Raw genomic sequence first — 19,545 nt, 5'->3', positions numbered from 1 at the left:
CTTAGGTTGCTTCCATTTCTTGGCTATTGTAAATAGTGCTGTGATAAACATAGGGGTGCAGATGTCTTTTTCAAACTGGGCTGCTGCATTCTTAGGGTAAATTCCTAGGAGTGGAATTCCTGAGTCAAACGGTATTTCTATTTCGAGTTTTTTGAGGAACTTCCATACTGCTTTCCACAATGGTTGAACTAATTTACATTCCCACCAGCAGTGTAGGAGCAGAATCGTCTCATCTTGAGATCCTTAATTATATCCATAAAGATCCTTATTCTGAATAAGGTCACATTCTGAGGTTCTGGGCGGACACATCTTTTGGGGCCACCAAAAAAAAAAAAAAAAAACACTTCGTGCAGACCCAGGGGTGATGCTGCTTGCTCCCGAGCCCTTTGGCAGCTTGTCCAAGCTGGGGCCTCCGGCGATGAGCAGCCCTGGGGGGCCCCGCCCCTGAGAAGCCTCCAGCCAGGAAGGCAGGCAGGTCCAGGGAGCCCACCTGGTCCTGGTCAGGAGACATGGGAAGGCGAAGGCCAGCATGGGGGTCTGGTGAGGGAAGGCTTCCAGAGCTGAAGGGCGCAGGGAGCGCATGTGGCCGGCCATGGAGACTGAGGGAAGGTTTGGCAATAGTTCCTGAAGGCAGGACACAAGAGAGTCTTCCCTCTGAAGGAGGCGACGGACGGAGGCTTGTGTAACCCCCACGCCCAGTCAGCTATCTTCCCGTGCTGTGTCACAATCCCACACCCTGAGTTTGAACCCAAGGATTCCTGGAAGGACCTGAGTGGTTTCCAGGCCTCTGACCCTCCCATCCCAGCTCAGGAGGGTTATGCCTACCCACCCCCAACCCACCTCTCCCAGGCACGCAGGCTTATGGGAGCCCACTTGGGCCGGGGAGCTGGGGCAGAGCCCTTATCATTTACAGGAGAAATTACCTAGAACTTTCCCCTTCCCTCTGTCCTTACTGCATTTCAGGCCAGGTGTGGCAGACCTCCCCAAAGACAGGACCCCCACCTTGCTATACATAATTGGGTCCTTGCTTTTAAATAATAATATCTCATATTTGTTAACCACTAAGTGAGTGCCAGTTACTGCACTAAGCATTTCATTACCTGATCATGTCACTTAGTTCTCAAAACACCCGTATGAGGTAGGTAGCATTATAGTCCCCATTTTACAGATGAGGAAACTGAGGTTCAGAGACGCTCACTGACTTGCGCTGAACCTCAGGCCTGTGATCCAGGTCCAACGTTCTGCGCACATATCTGGCGCTGACTCCACACACATCTGGGAAGGTGTTCTCTCTGCTTCTCCCTCTCCTGGCCAACTTTGGCAAGAAGAGCCAGGGAAAGTTTGTCTGAAATTGTTGGGAATACAGAGGAGTGGCGGCTGAGTCACTCTCTGGGCTGAACTTTCTGATCCTTTAGCCCTGGGGGCAGAAGGGATCCAGCACACCAGATATTAGATCTGGGAGAATTCTCAAAGCCCGCCCTATCCCCCTTCTCTCTCAGCTGAGAACAGCCTCTGCCTTGGGAGCTGTGGACCCCTCTGGTCCCTGCCGTAACAGCAGGCTCTGTTGAGTTTCAGAGGCTGTGTTGGGGGATTTCTGGGGATGGACAGAGAAGCCATCCGCCTTTAGCTGCAAAGGGGGCCTGGAAAGAGTACCTTGTGGTCAGAGCTCAGCCTGGTGCCACGAGAGGGGAATGTCCCCAAAAGCCACCACCAGGCAGGCACCCAGTCTCTGAGACCCGATTTCATGCCACCTCCACCAGCCACTGTATGGTCCCACAGGGCGCAGGCCTCCCCTCAGGCCTGCAGGCACAGCCTACCCTGTCCACACTCACCCTGAGGCGCCAGCCACTGGGAAGGCCCGGGGCGCCCAGAGCCCTGCCTGCTGACTTCACACCTCCTCCTCAGCGGTGGGGACAGCGCCTCCGAGTCAGTGAGCCTGGGGAGAAGGCTGCTCGCACTCTGCATGTGCCTAGCAAGCCCCAGGAGGAGGTGGGAGATCGATGCACCTGATACTCTACATCCTTCTCCCCTTGGGAAGGTGAGCAAGAAAAACTGCATTCAGAGCCCCGTGCAGATGATGCTGACCCTGCGACAGGGTGAGGTGGGGTGGGAGGCCAGGAAGAGCTGACGACTGTGATGTCTTACCGTGTATTGTCCTCTTCTCCACTCAGCCTCTGCCTGCCCCAGGTCCCCAACCTCTTACTGCCATTATCACCCCGTACAGATGATGAAACTGAGCTGCAGGAAGGTTAAAGGATGTGCCCAAGGTCACAGTCAGGAAGCAGCCAATCAGTGGGGGGAGCTCAGAACCCCAATTTCTTGGTGGCTGTGCTCTCTGCCCCTCCCCAAGATCACTTCAGAGTGGCACCCAGTAGGAACTTTCATGGCACCAAAACGTTGTGAATTTTCAGAACATCAGAATGCTACGTTCAGAAGACACATGGGGAAATAACTCCGGCAAGTCTAGTGTTTTGTACTTGGTGCTGTGCGCAGTCCGTCCACCTTCACGAGGTTGGACAAGTAGGAGCAGAGTGGTCATTCAGCCCTGCCAGGGAGATTCGCCCTCCGAGATGGCAATCAGATGCGTCTGTCCTTCAGGAAGTTGGAGGGCCCCTTGGGGAGCCAGCTGGTGTTCACTTGTCTCCATCTGCACTCCAAGGGACTGGGACACACAGCTGCTGTCACGTGCAGGAAGGTTCCGGGATGGAGATGTCCCAGCTGTCCCCAGTCACTCCCCACCTCCCATCCTAGAAGGCCAGACCTCCATGATATGCCTGAGACCTAGGACAACATATGACATGCTGAGACTAGGCCCAGCTACAGTGTACCTGCCAGGGCCAAATGCCTGGGACACAATTAAGGTCCCAGGGCTGTGTGGCCTCTATCTGCCCAAGACCTGGGGGATCATTCGTGAAATCCTTCACCCCACGTCTATTTACTGAACACCTATCATATGCTGCATGCTATGCTAGGATACAGGTAAGATAAGACAGGCTTGGTTCCTGCCCCAAGCATCTCACAAGTAGTTTGAAGGATATGATGGATAAGTAGAGGCAGAGCCATGGGGCCTCAGTCTCAGGGTGCCTTAGCCAGTTCTGTGGGATGAGGAAAGGCCTCTGAGGAGCGACTTAGGAGCTGAGTCTGTGTAGGAATTTGGTGGTAGGCAGAGGGCTTCGAGCAGAGGGTGCAGTATGGATGGAGACCTGGAGGCCAGGACGGGCCAGCAGGTTTAAGCACCAGAAAAAGCTTCAGCAGGGCTGCGGCCTTGCTCATGAGGGGTGCCAGAGGTGAGGGGTGTGGAAGAGGGAAGTGAGGGGCCAGCCCTCCTGCCACCAGACACATTTTCTGTGCTGGCTTGTTTCAATCCGTGTCCCAGCACCAGCATGGGGGCTCGGAGGCCAGGTCTCTACTGTCACTGCTGTCTGGTCCACCTCTGTGTCTGCAGAGCCTAGAATGGTGCCTGGAACCCAGCAGAAGCTCAATGCATATGTAATAAAAGAATCCATGAATGAGTGAGTGAATGTCCTGTGTGGGTCCGTGTGTCTGTGCTGTGGTCATGCAATGGGGAGGCAGGCCCTTGTTCTTATTTCTAAATGAAACTCAGTGCATTAAGTTTGGAAGCAGGTGATCTTGTTTTTTTCCTTTGGGATTTATGGAGGGTCCCCCCCACCACACACACACACAAAATAAGTTAATTTGGGGGAGGGAGAAAACCATGTAAGGTGCACCAGGGTGTGCGCCCAACCACAGGGTGGTTTACTTCCTTTTGTGCACAGGAAGTAAAGCTTCCTCCCCATCACCTTCATGAGGCAGGTGGGAGACCAGGTGAGAGGAAAAAGCCAAATCCTGAATACAGTTCAGGAACTGCCTCTCAGAAAACAGGAGAAAAACAAACAAAAAAACCAAAACAGTCCAACTAAGAAAAGAAATACCATCTCGCACTCTTGGAGCTTGTTTTCTAGCAGGGGAGAAAGACTAAGTAACAACCTCACAATGGGTGCTTTAGCAGTGTGTGAGGGCTGAGGTGGAGATGTGCACGGAGGCGACGTGCGGGTGGGGTGTGCCGGACCAGCGGGGCCCGGGGCTCAGGAGGCCTCTAGAAAGGAGACACTCCAGCTGAGAAGTAGAAAGCAAGTAGACGCTGGAGGGGATTGGGGGGGTGGGGGGACAAGAAGAGAGATCTGGTGACCCCAAGTGAGAGGGAGGGAAGGGCCCTGGAGAGCTAAGAATGGCTCGCAGGCACCTGGGAGGGCAGTGGGGACGTTCTGGGACCGTAGGGGTGCAGGCTGAGTGGGGTAGGGCTGGAAGACATGAAGCTCTGTCCGGGGGCCTATCTGCCTGTGACCTTCATTGCTGGGGCTCCTGAGGGTTGCAAAAGCCTTGTCCTCGAGCTGAAGCTGTCATAGAGAGTGACCGTGCAAGAGACAGTACAGGTAAGACAGAAGCCCAGGGCACAAGCCCCTCCTGGAAGCATTCACAGGCTGGCCAGCGGCCAAGATCGGGTTATGATTGCTGTCTTTCCACCCCAGCTGATCTTTCCAGATGGCCTCAAGGAGGCCACCACTGAGACCACTGAGATCGCTGGCTTATGCAGAGCCCAGGGGTCAGTATACAGAAAGACCGGATTTCTTAGACTTAAGACTTTTTGGATCTCCCTAATTCCAAGATACAAATTATTTAGCATTTGAACATCCCTGAAATTAGCACTATCTCACGGTGCGAGTGGCAGAGTTTAGCACCACTTTTCCTGGTGGTACAGGAAGCAAGGGTGAGTCCATTAATGGCATCACAGCTTTGATGAAACTGTGTGGAGAGCCTGGGCTGGGTTTTTTTTGCACATGGAACTGACTGGAAGCAAGCAGGCTAGAAGCCCTGACAACTTAATGGACCCAGCATTGCAGTCTGGACTTTCACAGGGAAGTAACGCTTCTATCTTGTTCAATCTGGTGTTATTCTGGGTCAGCTAAACTTCTGAGCTAATCCCGGCTATAAATTTTGTTATTTTTGTGTAACAGAAGGCTCCCAGATTATCTTCTCCCTCTGGCCAAAGAATTGCTAACAAAACCACTAACTCCAATAGGCTCTTTGATTTAAAGTTACATGTGGGAACAACAATAAAAACCCCAACAACCTTATTTTAGAATGAGCGAAGGGCTTGAACACAAATTTCTCCAAAGAAGACATACAAATGGCCTAGAGGCACATGAAAAGATGTTCAACATCACTAATCACCAGAGAAATGCAAATCAAAACCACAATGAGACACCACTTCACACCCATTAGGATGGCTACTATCAAAAAAGCCAAAAATAAATGTGGGTGAGGATGTGGAGAAACTGGAACCCCTTTTCACTGCTGGTGGAGATGGAGAGGGGCACAGCCGCCGTGACGCACCTAGGGCACTTCGGCAAAACTCTAAACGCAGAATTACCATAGGATCCGGCAATCCCACAGCAGGGCAGATACTCAGAAGAACTGAAAGGAGGGACTGAGCTATTGGCACAACCGTGTTCACAACCACAAGGTGGAAGCAACCCAAGTGTCTACTGATGGCTGAAGGGATAAACAAAATGTGGCAGATTCATACAGTGAAATACTACCAGGCCTTAAAAGGGAAAGTCTGACATATGACAATGTAAATGAACCTTGAGGACATTATGCTAAACGAAAAAGCCAATCACAAAAGGACAAATACTGTAGGACTGCATTCATATGAGGCACTTAGAGGGGTCGGATTCCTAAAACAGTAGAAGGTGGCTGCCAGGGGCCGGGGGGCAAAGGGAGGCTGTTTCCTCGCTATGGAGTTGGCAAGATGCAAGAATTTCTGGGAATAGATGGTGGTGATGGTTGTACAACAGTGTGTATGCACTTAATGCCCAAGAACTATACATATAAAAATGGTGAAAGTGGGAAACTTCATGACACATATGTTTTATACAATTAAAACAAATTTTTCTAAATTAATGAGAAAAAATTATATGTGGAAGAGACTTAGCTTCTCCAGGTCCTGTAGTCAAGTGGGAAAACCTGCTTTGCTACATCTGCCTAGACACATGCAGTTTGGATCAGATAGGCATTTGAACAGTAAAGCCTTTGGGGGGGAACACATGCTCAACAGGTGGCCCTGTGCCCTATCACTCTGTCACCTGAACTGCCATCCACCAAAGGCACCTGAGGTTGGAACCCCAGATCAAGTGAGAGTAGATGTCAGGCAAGAATTCAGTGCCTACAATCTATTCTATTCATGGCCTGTGTCATGCCTAGGACCTGGGAGCTCTGCGTGCCTGCCTTCCACCTGGGGGCTGGTGGAAGGCAGGTGACAGGCCCTAGAGGATGGTAATACTTACCAAATATCCCATTTGCCCCCCACAACCACATCTCAAGCCCCTGCTATCAGGCAGGGCCCCTGTGATGAGTTCTGGCCAATGAACCATGAGCAGAAGTGACCTGTGTGTCACTCTGGGCTGAAGCAACCGGTGATGTCCCCCAGGGTGGAGCCTCCATCGGCCTGGGCCCCTGAGAGACCATGTCAGAAGCAGAGTCCCACGTGATTCATGAGGGACAAGTGGTGTGAGCAAGTCAGCAAAAAATAGCCTTTATGTCAAAGCACTGAGATGTGGGGTTAATGTAACCCCGCTTATCCAACCACACGTGCTGTCAGCACTGGAAGAGAAGGTTTCCATGGCCTCACAAGCTCTGGTGGAAGGCGGGAGCCCCACGCCTCAGCCTAGACACCCCAGCAAGCACAGGCCTTCTCTGGGCTCACCAGCTGCTCCATTTGTCTCCTACAGAGACAGGGCTTCCCTACTGCTCACCCCGTGGGGGGAGGCCGGCACTGCTTATGATCTGGGGGGATCTGGGCTCTCTGCCAGCGGGCCCCCGACTAGTGCCTGGCCCTGTGCCTTCACCTGTCCCCGCTGCGGCTCTGATCACCCACGGCTTCCAGGGCTGGGCTGGAGTGGGAAGAGGAGCCAGCTGGCCCGATGACTCCACGATGGCCCTTCTGCTGACGGACCCCAGTGTACAGGCCAACAAGGGGAGAGCTCGTCACTCCCCGCTGCCCACGGGCACCTGCAGGGGTCAGCCTGAGACTCCGAGCCCCTCGCTGAGATGGTGGCCCCAGCCTGCCTTGGGGACCCGCAGCCCTACCTGGGAGGCCATCTACCCAGAGTTGGAAGGTGCACAGAGCCACACCAGGGTGCTGGATGCAGGCGGCCCAGTGCAGGTTGTCAGAGGTACCTTTCCCAGGTGAGGGGTGGGCAGGCTGGGGACAGGGCGCCTCCCAGGAATGTGGGCTTCAGCAGGACAGACCCAGCACATGCGAGCATCTGGAGCTGCAGACAGCATGGAGCTTTATTGACAAACAGGTCACAGAATCCCCTCTCCCCCCTCACCCTGGAGTCCCCCCACTTTGACCCCAGGTAGGAGAAAGGCCTGGGCCCACCCACCTGCCCAACTCTGTGGGCTGAGGCCTTAGTCCACCCCCAGCTGAGGCCGGGCAGGGCTCCCCTCTCGTGGGGCCCCTGCCAGAGAGGCTAGAAGCAATGGTGGGGGCACTGTCTCCAAGTGGCTGGTCCTCGGGGCTTCAGTTGGAGGACACGGGGCTGGGGGACCTGGGGTTCTGACCAGATCAGGGTGGGGCATGAGACCCAAGTTGACAGGGGCTGGGACAGTGAATGGAGAGGTGTCAGCGGGCCACTTTGGGAGCAGACTGCCCCCAGTCCAGCCTCATTTCCTTCTGGACTTAAGAGTTAGGGTTACCTCCATGGGTGAGGTGTGGTAGCCAGCGGGGAGTGGAGGAGCCTGGGAGGCTGTCTTGGGTCAGGGCCCGGGACAGGCCCTTGTAGAGACGCTTTATCAGGCTCTGCCCTTCCTGCCCGCATCCTGCGCCCGGGGGCAGGGGCTGTGCCCTCCCCAGGGCTGCCCCAAGACGTCTGTCCCTCCTGGGGCACCCTGGACCACACCACGTGGGAAGGGCCGCTGGCCAACAGCTGCTGGTGCTGAGCCTCGGAGGAGACACAGGACCAGAGGTCCAGGCTCTTGGGCGCTGAGCTCCTGTCGGACTTGGGAGGGAGGACGTCCCAGCCCAGCAGGCAGTGCTGTGGGGAGCAAGGGGCTAAGGTGCCTGGCCGGGCGCAGGGCTCCCCCACCTGGGCGCACCTTCATCTGGGACTGGCAGCATCCCCTAGGATGGGGGGTGTCCCCCATGAAGGTGGAGGGGCCTCCAGTCACGGTGGCTCCCCCGGCAGGGCCTCTCTCTCCTGAGCCCCCTCACCCAGGCCTCGGGCCCTAACCTGAGGTGGGAGGAGGAAGGCCATGGACACTGACGACAGGCCCTGTGTGCCAGTCTCTGGCCCAGGCCCCCGACAGGTACTGAGTCACTGAACAGCCCCAGCTCACCCCACAAGCCTGAGGTGCCTCTTCTGCACCCCTCGTCGCAGCTCCCCGGCCTCACCTGGGACTGAATACCCAGGGAACACAGAGGGACATCTCTATGGGAGGCACCACGGAAGCATACGGACCTGGGTGCAAATCCCAGCTCTTTCACCTGGCCGACCTTGGCTACGGCCCCTCCCTCTGCCTCAGTCTCCTGGTCTGCAGAGTGTGCTATAGTGGAACCCACACTCGCAGTCACCACGGGGGTCCGTGAGATAATCCTAAGGAGGGGAGGCACTGCACACAGAGCTCAGCGCTGGGGACTGTGTGCGTCACGCCGGCGTGCAGGCGCGTCACTCATCCCGGAAGCCACGGGGTGGGTGGGGTGCCCCATCTCACTCAGGGGACAAGCACAGCATGGGGTGGGGCGCCCAGCCTGAACTCGAGCTGGGTCCTCTTCTTCCTTAAGCCCAGCTTCACTGTGTGGCCTTGGGACAGTCCCTAGCTCTCTCTGGGCCTCGGGATCCATCTGGGGACCTGGGCCAGACAGGGGGCAGCCCCAGGCCCTTCCCCACCTGGCCCCATGTGGCTGCTCACCCGAGGCAGGGCCAGCGTGTCGGAGGCATCGAAGCTCTTCCGCCGATGGATGTGGTACCGGTGGGGGGGGTCCAGGACAGACAATGGGACACTCACCCTAGGCGGGGGGACAGTGAGGGCATTGCCCCAGGTGCCTCCTGGCTGCTGCAGGGCCCCAGGCTCTGCTCCTCTCCTCAGCAGCTGCCCCCCAGCTGCCCCACAGGTGCCCTGCCTGCTCTGGCCACTCACCTGACCTGTGCTGGCTCTGCCAGGGTCTCAGGGCCCCGTTGGTCCCGTGGTGTCCTGCACAGGCGGCAGGGGGTGCCAGGATCCGATGGCACCAGAAACAGGCGCCGGTTGACACGATAACTGTACACGCCTGCAAAACCACGAGGAGTAGCTCCCCGCCGAGCTGGGGCTCCTAAATCCCTGGGCCCCCTCGCTGCCCCCAACCACATGGGCCCACCAACTCCTCCACGGTCCCAGGGGCCTGCTCACATGCACACATCAGAGCACACACACACACACACACACATGCTCACATAAACACTGAGCTCACCCTGGCCCTCCAGCATGACACACGTGTGCACAAACACTTGCTGGCATTTCTACATGTGCAAATGTCACGTGTGCAAACATGAAGCACAGCTTCATATGGTCACCCTTGTGGACACACGTTTGTGCATCTATCTGTAATCATGCACACAGGGCACATGCACATTATTCACGGGAACACCCCTCGCACACACATGTACATACACATACGTATGCACTGTACGCTGCAGAGGCAAACCCAGAGCAGTGACACAGGTACCCGTGTGACTGCGCTGGCACCGCCACACACCTAAGGCATCCATGCATGGGGGGCAGGGGTACATGGGAAATGCGGGGAAGGGTGTGACAAGGGGACACAGGGCCAGCCTCATCCCCACCCCCATCCCCACCCTGGGGCTTGCCGTCCTGTCAGGACCCCCGGCATCCCTCTCCAAGTCCCCAGGGCACACAGCAGCCTCCTCAGGGGCAAGCCCCTCAGACTTCCACCAGGATACAGGGCGCCTGCCAAGGTTTATACTCACATTCGTGCTCCCACTCCACACCACTGCTCCCGGGCAGGCCTAGGAACTGGGATCTGTAAGGGTGAGGGGGGTTAGCAGGCCAGGGTCACAGGGTCCCTGAGCTGCCCTGTCTCCCCAGGGCACCCCTGCTCACTCGGGGTCACTGTTAATACATTCTTCCTTGTTGGCTTCCCGGAACTTCTGCAGCTTTGAGAAGAAGGCCTCAGGCTTGCTGGTGACGGGCGAGATGTTGTCCAGAGACCCTGCAGTGGGCAAAGCACAGCGTGGCCACTGGCCGAGGCTTAGGGGGTGCCCAGCGCTGGCAGCCCAGTCCCCCTGCCCTGCCCTGACCATGCCTCAGACAGACCTGAAAGGGACCCTCCACTCACTGTTCCTATTGGTTTTGTCTCAGTGTCTGTCTGTCCTGATGTGTAACCATCATTCATGCAAAAAATATTTACAGAGCCCCTACTCTGGGCCAGACACTGTTTCCTGTGCTGTGGAGAAAGCAGTGAACTAGGGAACGAATGAGGCCGGTGCTGAGCCCTCATGAGGCTTACATTCTAATACGGCGGCAACAGACAAGCTGGTGACAACTTGTCACCAAGAAATGAGATAAACACCAAATGGTGGCACCTGCCAGGAAACGAAAGAGAACAGAGCCAGGGAACCACACCGGACAGGGCAGAGGTGCCAGGGAGGCCTCTCTGAAGAGGGGACACCTGAGCAGAGACCTGAGCGGGGAGAGAGGGGGCCATGTGGACTCCCAGGCAGACAGACGAGCAAGTACAAAGGCCCTGGGGTAGACGTGTGCTTGGTATGTTTGAGGAACAGCCAGGAGGTCAAAGCGGCTGGAGGGAAGTGAGGATGACGGTCGAGGAGACGAGCTGGAAGGTGGCAGAGGGTTTGGGGACAAGGAGTGACACAATCAGATCAGCTGTGTATTTTCACAGGATTCCCCTTCTGGCTGCTGCAAGACGAAGGGAAGCAGGGGCACCAGTTAGGAGGCTGCAAGAGGGCGTCCTGGCAGAGAGACGTAGTCAGACTCCAGAAATACGCTGAAGGCAGGGCTACTGACGAGCACTAACGGACTGGAAGATGAGGACGCAAACAGGAGAGGAGAGACTGAGGCCGACCCCAAAGTACGGCCTGATTATTAGTACCTGGAGTTGCCATCTACAGACAGGAAGGACTGAAGAAGCAGGGGCGCTGGAAACCAGGATCTTTATTTTGGATGTGGGATTAATCTTTAAGATACCTAATGAGCAACACGGAAATACACAAACCAGCACACAAGTCTGGAATCCAGGGGAGTAGTGCGGGCTAGACCTAAAAACGGGCCAGTACCGTAAGAGCCGAAAGCCTCAGTCCTTAGGGGAGCAGAGGCGGGACAGCAGACAAGACGGGCCCTGCGGCCTCGGGGGCCTGGCCGTGGGAACAAGGAAGCGGGCCCAGCGGAGGAAACTAAAAGGAGAGCCAGGAGTGTCCAGCCCTGGGAGCTGAGGGACGAGTCTGAGGGAGGAGGGGGTGGCTGCTGCGTCCCTCGCTCTGCAGGGCCCGTTACGGCACAGACAGAGAACCGAGCCGGGAGCCGGCAGCCGAGGTCCTGATGACCCGGGAGAGGACAGCGTTAGAAGGTGTTGGGAGCTAACGCCCAACTTAGGAAAAAGTTTTTCCAGTCCTCTTTTCCAGAAAAGTGGAGAAAATGGTCAGTAACTAGAGGCAAACAGAGGAAAAGAGAGAAATGTTTCATCAGCATGGAAATATCGGACGGCAGCTGTACTCTGACCAGAGGGGAGACCTGGCTAAGTTTCTCCGTCTCCTGGCACCTCAGCCTTCTCCTCTGCCAGCAGGGATAAGAGCACCTCCCTCCTAGGGTTACCGTGAAGAGCAGGGAGCCAAGGGGGTCAGGCAGCAAAGCTCTTGGAAAGCCAGGCACATAAAAGCACTCGGTATGTCAGTCAGTTCTCATGGTTAGCCCAGGGCATTTTTCACATGCTGATGGGGCAGAATGATGCTGGAGGGAGGAGAGACTGCAGGAAGCCCGCCCCTGGGAGCCAAGAGGGGATGAGGCAGGGCACAAACATGGGGACAGGCCTTAGATGATGCAGACACATGCCCTTGGAAGGAGAGCGCAGCCCACAGGGGCGCAGGGCAGGCAGGGGGCAGGTGCCTCCTGGGGACGGGGCCTGTGTCCCCACCACCGCTGAGTTGCAGCAGCCCCACGGACCACCTGCCTTTGGGCAGTGACTCAACTTCTCCGTGCCTCAGTTTCCTTCTTTGTGAAGTAAGGATCCTAACAGCAGCAGCCTCTGGGGGTCATCCACTCACTCACCAAGTACTGGTCGAGGGCCTACCATGAGCCAGGCACCATTCTAGGCTCAGGCTTGGAGACACAGCAATGAGAAGACAGCCAGGCCCCTGCCCTAAAGGCGCTTATGCTCCACCACAAGAGTCAGACGAGAAACAAGCGAGAGGATTTCTGAGAATGAATGATATGAAGGACACACGAATGACTGATGCCACAGGCATGGGTGCAGGGGTTGTGGCCCTCTAACATCATGCTCATGGAAGGCCTACAGTTTGAGCAGAGTCTTCACTAATGAAAAGGAACCAGTAGGAATAAACCTGGGGAAGTGCGTTCCAGACAGTAAGGACAAAAGCGCAAGGCCCTGAGGTGGCCGTGAGCGTAGCAGGTTCAGTGACCAGCAAGGAGGCCGGCAAGGCCGGAGCGAAGCACCCGGACAGACAGTTAGAGGTCATGGTCACAGGGCCAGCAGAGGCCGGGCCATACATCCTAAGTCTAGATAGGACTTTGGATCTTACTCTAAGTTTAAGTACTCTGAGTGGCATGATCTTATTTCTGTTTAAAAATTCATTCTTCCTACCATGTCAAAAATGGGTAGTAATGGGGGCAACACAGGCCAGGAGACCAGTCAAGAGGCCACTGAGGTCTGGGGCAGGGCAGGGCAGAGGACAGTAATGTGTAAAGAGATGAGACACATACATAATTTTTCAGTGGCATGGCACATAATAAATGTTAAAAAGTATGGCAGCTCTGACTCACTCATTCATTCAATGAGAGCCCCAGGTACATTCTCGGGGAGCCCCATCTCTGTACCTGTCACTGTACCAGGGTCCGAGAGAGGAGTCCCAGCACAGAAGGTGCTCACTGAAGAAGGTGGAACAGCCAGAGAAACAGCAGCAGGGCCCAGTCGGGGCTCAGGCAGGTGCAGAAGCAAGCTGGGCCCTCCACCCCAACCCCAGGCCTGGCGTGTGGGGGGGACGGGCCACACCTGCAATCCAATCGTAGCCCAGGTACGGTCTGAGGCGCCAGCTCTCCTCAGGCACTGGAGGTTCCTTGCTGAAGGTCACTCTCTGCTGAGAGGAAGACAAAGAGGTGCATGCGGTAGGCCAGCAGGCCTGGCCCAGAGGAGGGCCCATGTCCTAACTGATGTCCTGACGTGGGCCCCAGGGCTCAGCCAAGGACTTGGGAGCTGGAAGGTAAGAGTTGGGCCCCCACCCCCTCTACTCTGAACACGTCTGGCCTCTGAGCCTTGGTCTTCCCATCTGTATAATGGGGCTCATCGCTTTCTTCCCAAAGTAACCACCACACTTATAAAGCACTTAGGCTGAGCAGACATGACTCAAGGTATCTCCCAGAAGCCTTTCACCCTGCAAGGGAGGCTGCCCATGAGTGCATTTGTTAGGGAGGGAAACTGAGGTACAAGGAAGCTCCCATCAATGGATACCCCACTCTTCCAAGTTACCTTGGACAGCATACTTCGTTGATCCAGGGTGGATCTCAGTGAGCCCAGGGACTTCTGGTACTGGCATGTGCCACGTGAGAGGGAGATCACCCTGGAGCTGGCCCTGCCAAGCCAGGACACATCACAGGGATCACCCTGGTGGGCGTCCGGCAGGCAGGAGGCTCTCAAGGCCACTGAGGACATCTCTTGGGAAGATGGTATCTCTGAGTCGTAGCTGCTGTTGGAGTCCGGGCTTGACTGGAACAGAGAGGCCCAGTCACCCAGGAAGCGGCTCAGCCACCTACCCAGCTGGCCTATGCCAGGCATGAGGCCTGGTCTTCATTCCTGTGCCAGTCTGTGCAGTGTCCCAGGTCAGTCCCTTCCCACACTGGGCCTTGGTTTTCTCATCACAGCAAACTAGGCACGCTGCCCAGGATGGGCCTGGAGGCCTGAGGGCTAGGCAGCGCCTTCCTCACCCCCGGGGAGTTTCCACAGTGGGCACTCACCTCTGAGGCTGCCTTAGCCACTGACTGCTGCACAGCCTTCTGCCCAACCCACAGCTGCTGCATGAGCTCCAGGTTGAGCTGCCGCAGCTGCGCCAAATCCTCGGACTCCACCATGGCGAGGGTTCTGTCTGGCCTCACCCGGCAAGTCACTGAGCACCCTCAGGGCTGGGTTCTACCTGAAGCGAAGACAGCACGACCCAGGCCTGAGTTTGAATCCCCATCTGATACTTCCTAACTGTACATCCTCAGGCAAGTTATGTAGCCTCTCTGTGCCTGCTTCCTCCTCTGCCAAACAGGGATAATAACAGTACCTACCTCATCAAGTTGTTGTAAGGATTAAACTAGATAATGCATGTTAAATCAGTGCAGTGCACAGCACACAGTAAGCATTCAATAAATACCTATTATTATTAAACTGGCCAGGGAGTGTTTCCTTACATGCCAAAAGACAGCAATCTCCCTTTAACAACCCCAACTATAAGATAAGTTTAATTTGTAGAAATCAATTAAAGCAAATCTACAATCATGAAGCATTATAACTTGTGAATGCAACACAAATAAGGCTTCTGAGGGGGCTCTTTCCTGCCCACTGTTCTTCTTCCCTTTCTTTTCACAATGAAGAAACCAAAGTTCAGAGAAGTTAAGCAGCTTGCCCCAAGCCACACAGTTATTAAGTGGCACAGCCGGGATCTGAGTCCAAATCTGGCTCCAGGGTGCATGGTCACTCCACCCTCTCTCTAGCGTGGAGGGGGGCCTGGGAAGCCTCCTTCTCCCAGCCTTGGCCCTCAAGGACCCAGACTCAGGACACACAGACGCCTCTGGAAGGGGATTCTGCAGGCTGGGGAAAGATGCCTCACACTTGGCTCAGAGCCCCAGGCCCAGATCCTCCAACCACAGACGGTCTCCCTCAGTTGGCATCATCCTGGTTTTAACACTGGGTCGGGGCAGGCACGCTACCCTCAGAAACGGGGCCCTACCCCAGCCTCCTTACACCTGCCCTCCTCACCCGAGGACCGCCCACACGGGAGTCCCCTCCTCAGGGCCCGGCTGCAGGGACCAAAGCAGAGAGAAGCCACACTACACTGGGACCGCCCATCCCCACCCCGGCGTACGCCCTCCGCAAAGTACAAACGACTCTGGGGGCGTGCAAAGGAGGCAAACAGCCTGGTCCTCAGGGCCGGGAGTCCCGGCCCCCGCCCTTATCCGATCGAGCAGTTCTGGGTCATTCCCTTACAGGCCTAGGGTCTCCGTTTTCGCCCGGGGCTAGAGAACTGCCCGCACGGTCCTCCGGCTCCAGCCGCGCGCCGGTACCCTGGACTGCGCAAATGCACCGGGAGGCGGCGTTCAAACAAGAACCTGGAGCAGCAAAACTATCAGAGGCAGTGCCGAGGTGCCGCCTCCCCGTCCTTGCCCACGGAGGCGCCCGAACCTTCCCGCGAGCCCTCGGTTCCAAGCGCCCGCCGCCCGGTCCAGCAGCCACGGCCAGGAAGCTCCCGGACTGCGCGGCCTGCCACCGCCTCCGCCCAGAGCTCCGCAGGGCAAGTGGCCATCTGGGGTCGGTGCCTGATCCGGCCTCCCCGATTGGTCAGACAGGGGACGCGGTCGACACTCTCCTGCGAGCGTTACTACGCGTTCCGAAGAGGCGGTTTCAAAATTAAGGCGGGGCTGAAGCGGGGGCCAACAGATGATTGGTCGACCTCTGATTTCGCGTACCGGCCGACGATTTTCGGAATGGGGCGGGCCCCGGAGGGCTGGCTCGGATTGGTCAGGAGCGGGCACGCTACGCCGCGTTCGGGCTGCGACAGTTTCAGAGTCTGCACCGGGCGCTGCTCCCAGCCAGCGGGTTGCAGCTAGGGGAAGCCAAGGGTAGGCTGGGCGGCAGCTGGCAACCCATTGCTTCATACTGTCTTTCAAGGAGTTATCGTGCTTACTCCGTGCCAAGAGGCATTGTACTCGGCACTGAGAGGCAGAGAATTAAAAGGAGTCCCTGCCTGGAGGAGGGGGAGAAGCAGCAGGCTGTACGACAAGAACACAGAATCTTATAGCACAGTCTGTGAAATAAGAGCAAACTTATATGGAGTGACTAGTCTGCGCCAGGTAGTGTCCATATGCCAAAGAATGCCAGCCTCATAAATATACTTTAACGTGGGTATTGTCCCATTTTACGGACAAAACAAAAAACGAGACCATGAGAGATGAAGTGACTTGCCCAGAACATTTTTTAAATCAGTGTAATTCATAAAATTAACAGAAAGAAAGCAAGCGGAAAAGTCATCTCAATATATGCAGAAAAACCCACCAACCATTGTCCATTTTTCTTAGTGGTTGGAGGTGGGATGGGGGGTGCCACAATCCATCTTCTACCTTATATATTTCAGCTTTTGACCAAATCCAGCATTCATTTCTGATTTTTTAAAATATCCCAAGCAAATGAGGACTGGAAGCGAACTTCCTAATCCTGATAAAAGGCATCTAGGAAACACAGTTAACAGCATATTTCACAATAAAACACAATGTTTTCCTCCTAAGATCAGTAAATGATAAGATTGTCTGCTCCCACCACCTCAGATTGTACTAGAATGCTAGCCAGTACAATAAGGAAAGAGCAATAAAGGCATATAGATTGGAAAGGAAGAAATAAAACTATTCTCAGACAGCATGATAATAGAAAATCTCATGGGATCTACAAAAAAGATACTAGAATTGTTAAAAAGTTTGGCAAAGTTGCAGGAGACAAGATGAACTTACAAAAATCAATTCATTTCTATATATTAGCAATAAGCAATCAGAAATTGAACTTTTTAAATACGGTATTTAAAACAGCATCAAGAAATAGGAAAATGAAATACTTAGGGATAAATCTGACCAAGATGTGCAAGACAGACATATGATACAAGTTAAAGAAGATTTAAATAATTGGAGAGATGTTCTGTTCTCATGGGTTGAAAGACTCAAAATTTTTAAGATGTCAAGACCCCAGATTGACCTATATGCTCAATGCAATCCCAATCAAAATCCCAGTAAGTTCCTTTGTAGAAATTGACAGTTTCTAAAATTCATATGGAAATGCAAAGGACCTAGCTATCCATAACAATGTAATCAAGAGAGTAATTGGCATCACAGTATACAAATAGATGAAACAGAATAGAGTCCAGAAATTGTCTCATGCAGGTATGATAAATTACTTTTTGACAAAGATGCAAAGGCAATTTCAGCAGAGAAAGGATAGCTTTTTCAGCAAATGGTGTGGGAACAATTAAATATACATATGCCAAAGACAACCAAGCCACAAAACAAAAATTTTTTAAAAGCCCTCTATATGTTTATACCATGTGTACTCAAAATGGATCATAGATCTAACTGTAAAACCTAAAACTATAAAGCTTCTAGAAGAAAACACAGGAGAAAATCTTTGTGACCTTGAACCAAGCAGAAATTTCTTAGATATGACACCAGAAGTACAATTTACAAAAGCAAAAACTGATAAATTAAACTTTATCAAAATCAGTAACTTCTTTGAAAAACAGCTAGAAGAGTGGAAAACAAACCACAAGATTGGAAAAAATTGCATCTCGGAGTTATATAAACAACTCTCACAACTCATAAGAAAACAACCCACTTTTTAAAATGAATAAAAGAATTGGACATTTTACCAAAAAGATGCAGAAGACAAAGAAGCAGAAGACAAGATGCTCAACATCACATAAAATTCTCCTATTGAGGCTTGACAGAGACCATACAGCATTCTTATCCACCACAAGGACCTCTAGCACCAGCCTTCTCCCCAGTCTGGTTCTCTGCAGTATTCTCTTGCTCTGGCCTCCATTCACTAGAAAAATGTAAAAACAAATCACAAAGAGATGTCACTATATAGTTATGTGTCCAAAATTATGGTATGTCAAAGACTCTCTATTCCAAGTGCTGGTGAGGATGGGTAAAAAGTGGAACCCAGATGCACTACTGGTAGAAATGTAAAATGGTACAACCATTTCAGAAAACAGTTTGGCAGTATCTTAAAAAATTAAATGTAAACTTACCATATGACCCAGCAATTCCAGTTGTAGGTATCTACTCAAGATAAATGAAAACATATGTCCATGCAAAAACTTGCACAAGAATGTTCCTGGCAGCATTATTCATAATTGTCACACAAAAATGGAAACAACCCAAGTGTTCATCAACTCATAAATAGATAAACTGAATGAGGTATCCATACAACAGAAACTATTTGGCAATAAAAAGGAACAAAGTATTGATACATGCTATAACACGAACCAACTTCATAAACATGATGCTAAGTGAAAGAAGCCATAAATAGAAGACCACATATTCTATGACCCCAGTTACATAAAATGTCCAGAAAAGGCAAATGTGTAAAGACAGAAAATAGATTATGGTTCCCTGGGTCTGGGATGGGAATAGGGAGTTAATGCAAATGGACACAAGGGATCATTTTGGGGTGATGGACATATTCTAAAATTGGATTGTGGTGATGGCTACACAACTTTTTAAATTTGTTAAAATGATTGAATTGTACACTTAAAATGAATGACTTTTATGCTATGTAAATTACATCTCAGAAAAACTGTTAAAAAATGTTAAATATACACCTACTACACAATCGATTCATTTTACTCCCAGACAGTTATCCAATGGGGGGAAAAACTGTCCATACAAAGGCTGGCATATGAATGTCCATAGCAGCTACATTGTAAACCCAAATGTCCACCAAGAGGTGAATGGATAACCAATATAAGACTGTATATCAATCATACTTCAATTAAAAAAAAGAGGTGAACAGATAAATTGTGGTATATCCATACAATGGCTACTACTCAGTAATAAAAACAAAATATCAATACACACAACACTATGCACACATCTCAAAATAGTTATGCCAAGTGGAAAAGAAGGTGTAGATACTGCATCTTCCAACTACATGAAAACAATTTCTTAATGGTGGCAAATGAGCTGGCTGGTGGTCAGGGGCCTAGAAGGAAAGGTTTGGAAGGCTAGAGCCAGGGTGAATGGGAAAAGGGAGGAAGTTGGACCAATGGTAACCAATGGGAGGGGCACAGAGGGTTAAACCTTCATGTTTCACGTTTCAAATTCATCAGAGAATGTCCTCTGCAGGGGAGCCAGTCAACAGCCAGCTGGAATGGGTGATGAGGCTGGTAGATGTCAGCCAGCCTCTCTTCTCAGTCACCCAGGGGCAGGTACAGGGCCCTAGGACAGAGCAGCCATGACGACAGTGTGTAAGGCGTGAAGTGAAGTGGCCTGGGC

At 53.1% G+C, this 19,545-nt stretch overlaps 1 protein-coding gene across 6 annotated transcripts; it reads right to left on the bottom strand.

Moving 5' to 3' along the window:
• Nucleotides 1–371: 371 nt before the first annotated feature.
• On the bottom strand, nucleotides 372–15,897 carry MIIP (migration and invasion inhibitory protein). Of its 6 annotated transcripts, none has more exons than XM_057499735.1 (11): nucleotides 15,692–15,897; nucleotides 14,263–14,438; nucleotides 13,778–14,014; nucleotides 13,304–13,388; nucleotides 10,162–10,270; nucleotides 10,029–10,081; nucleotides 9,202–9,331; nucleotides 8,974–9,070; nucleotides 7,240–7,334; nucleotides 1,199–1,315; nucleotides 372–654 (listed from the first exon to the last, which is right to left on the bottom strand). In XM_057499735.1, the coding sequence occupies exons 2-11, from the start codon at nucleotides 14,374–14,376 to the stop codon at nucleotides 501–503; spliced, it is 1,191 nt and encodes a 396-aa protein (XP_057355718.1). In that variant the 5' UTR covers nucleotides 14,377–14,438; nucleotides 15,692–15,897; the 3' UTR covers nucleotides 372–500. The 6 variants fall into 6 exon arrangements, with proteins under 6 accessions (XP_057355718.1, XP_057355717.1, XP_057355719.1 ...); XM_057499734.1 differs by having other exon boundaries at nucleotides 373–654; nucleotides 15,497–15,897; XM_057499736.1 differs by having other exon boundaries at nucleotides 373–654; nucleotides 13,304–13,385; nucleotides 15,497–15,897.
• Nucleotides 15,898–19,545: the final 3,648 nt, after the last annotated feature.

Source organism: Manis pentadactyla, chromosome 4 (genome assembly GCF_030020395.1).
Source record: "Manis pentadactyla isolate mManPen7 chromosome 4, mManPen7.hap1, whole genome shotgun sequence".
In the NCBI taxonomy this organism is placed as follows: domain Eukaryota; kingdom Metazoa; phylum Chordata; class Mammalia; order Pholidota; family Manidae; genus Manis; species Manis pentadactyla.
This window is presented reverse-complemented; position numbering and strand designations above follow the sequence as displayed.

Coding starts and splice junctions, on each gene's coding strand:
- MIIP (XM_057499735.1), bottom strand. CDS start 14,376: ATGGTGGAGTCCGAGGATTTGGCGCAGCTGCGGCAGCTCAACCTGGAG. Junction 10,271..13,303: donor GGGCTACGATTGGATTGCAG/GTGTGGCCCGTC, acceptor TGCCCACTGCAG/GGTCTCTGGACAACATCTCG. Junction 9,071..9,201: donor GCAGAGCCAGCACAGGTCAG/GTGAGTGGCCAG, acceptor CCCCCCGCCTAG/GGTGAGTGTCCCATTGTCTG.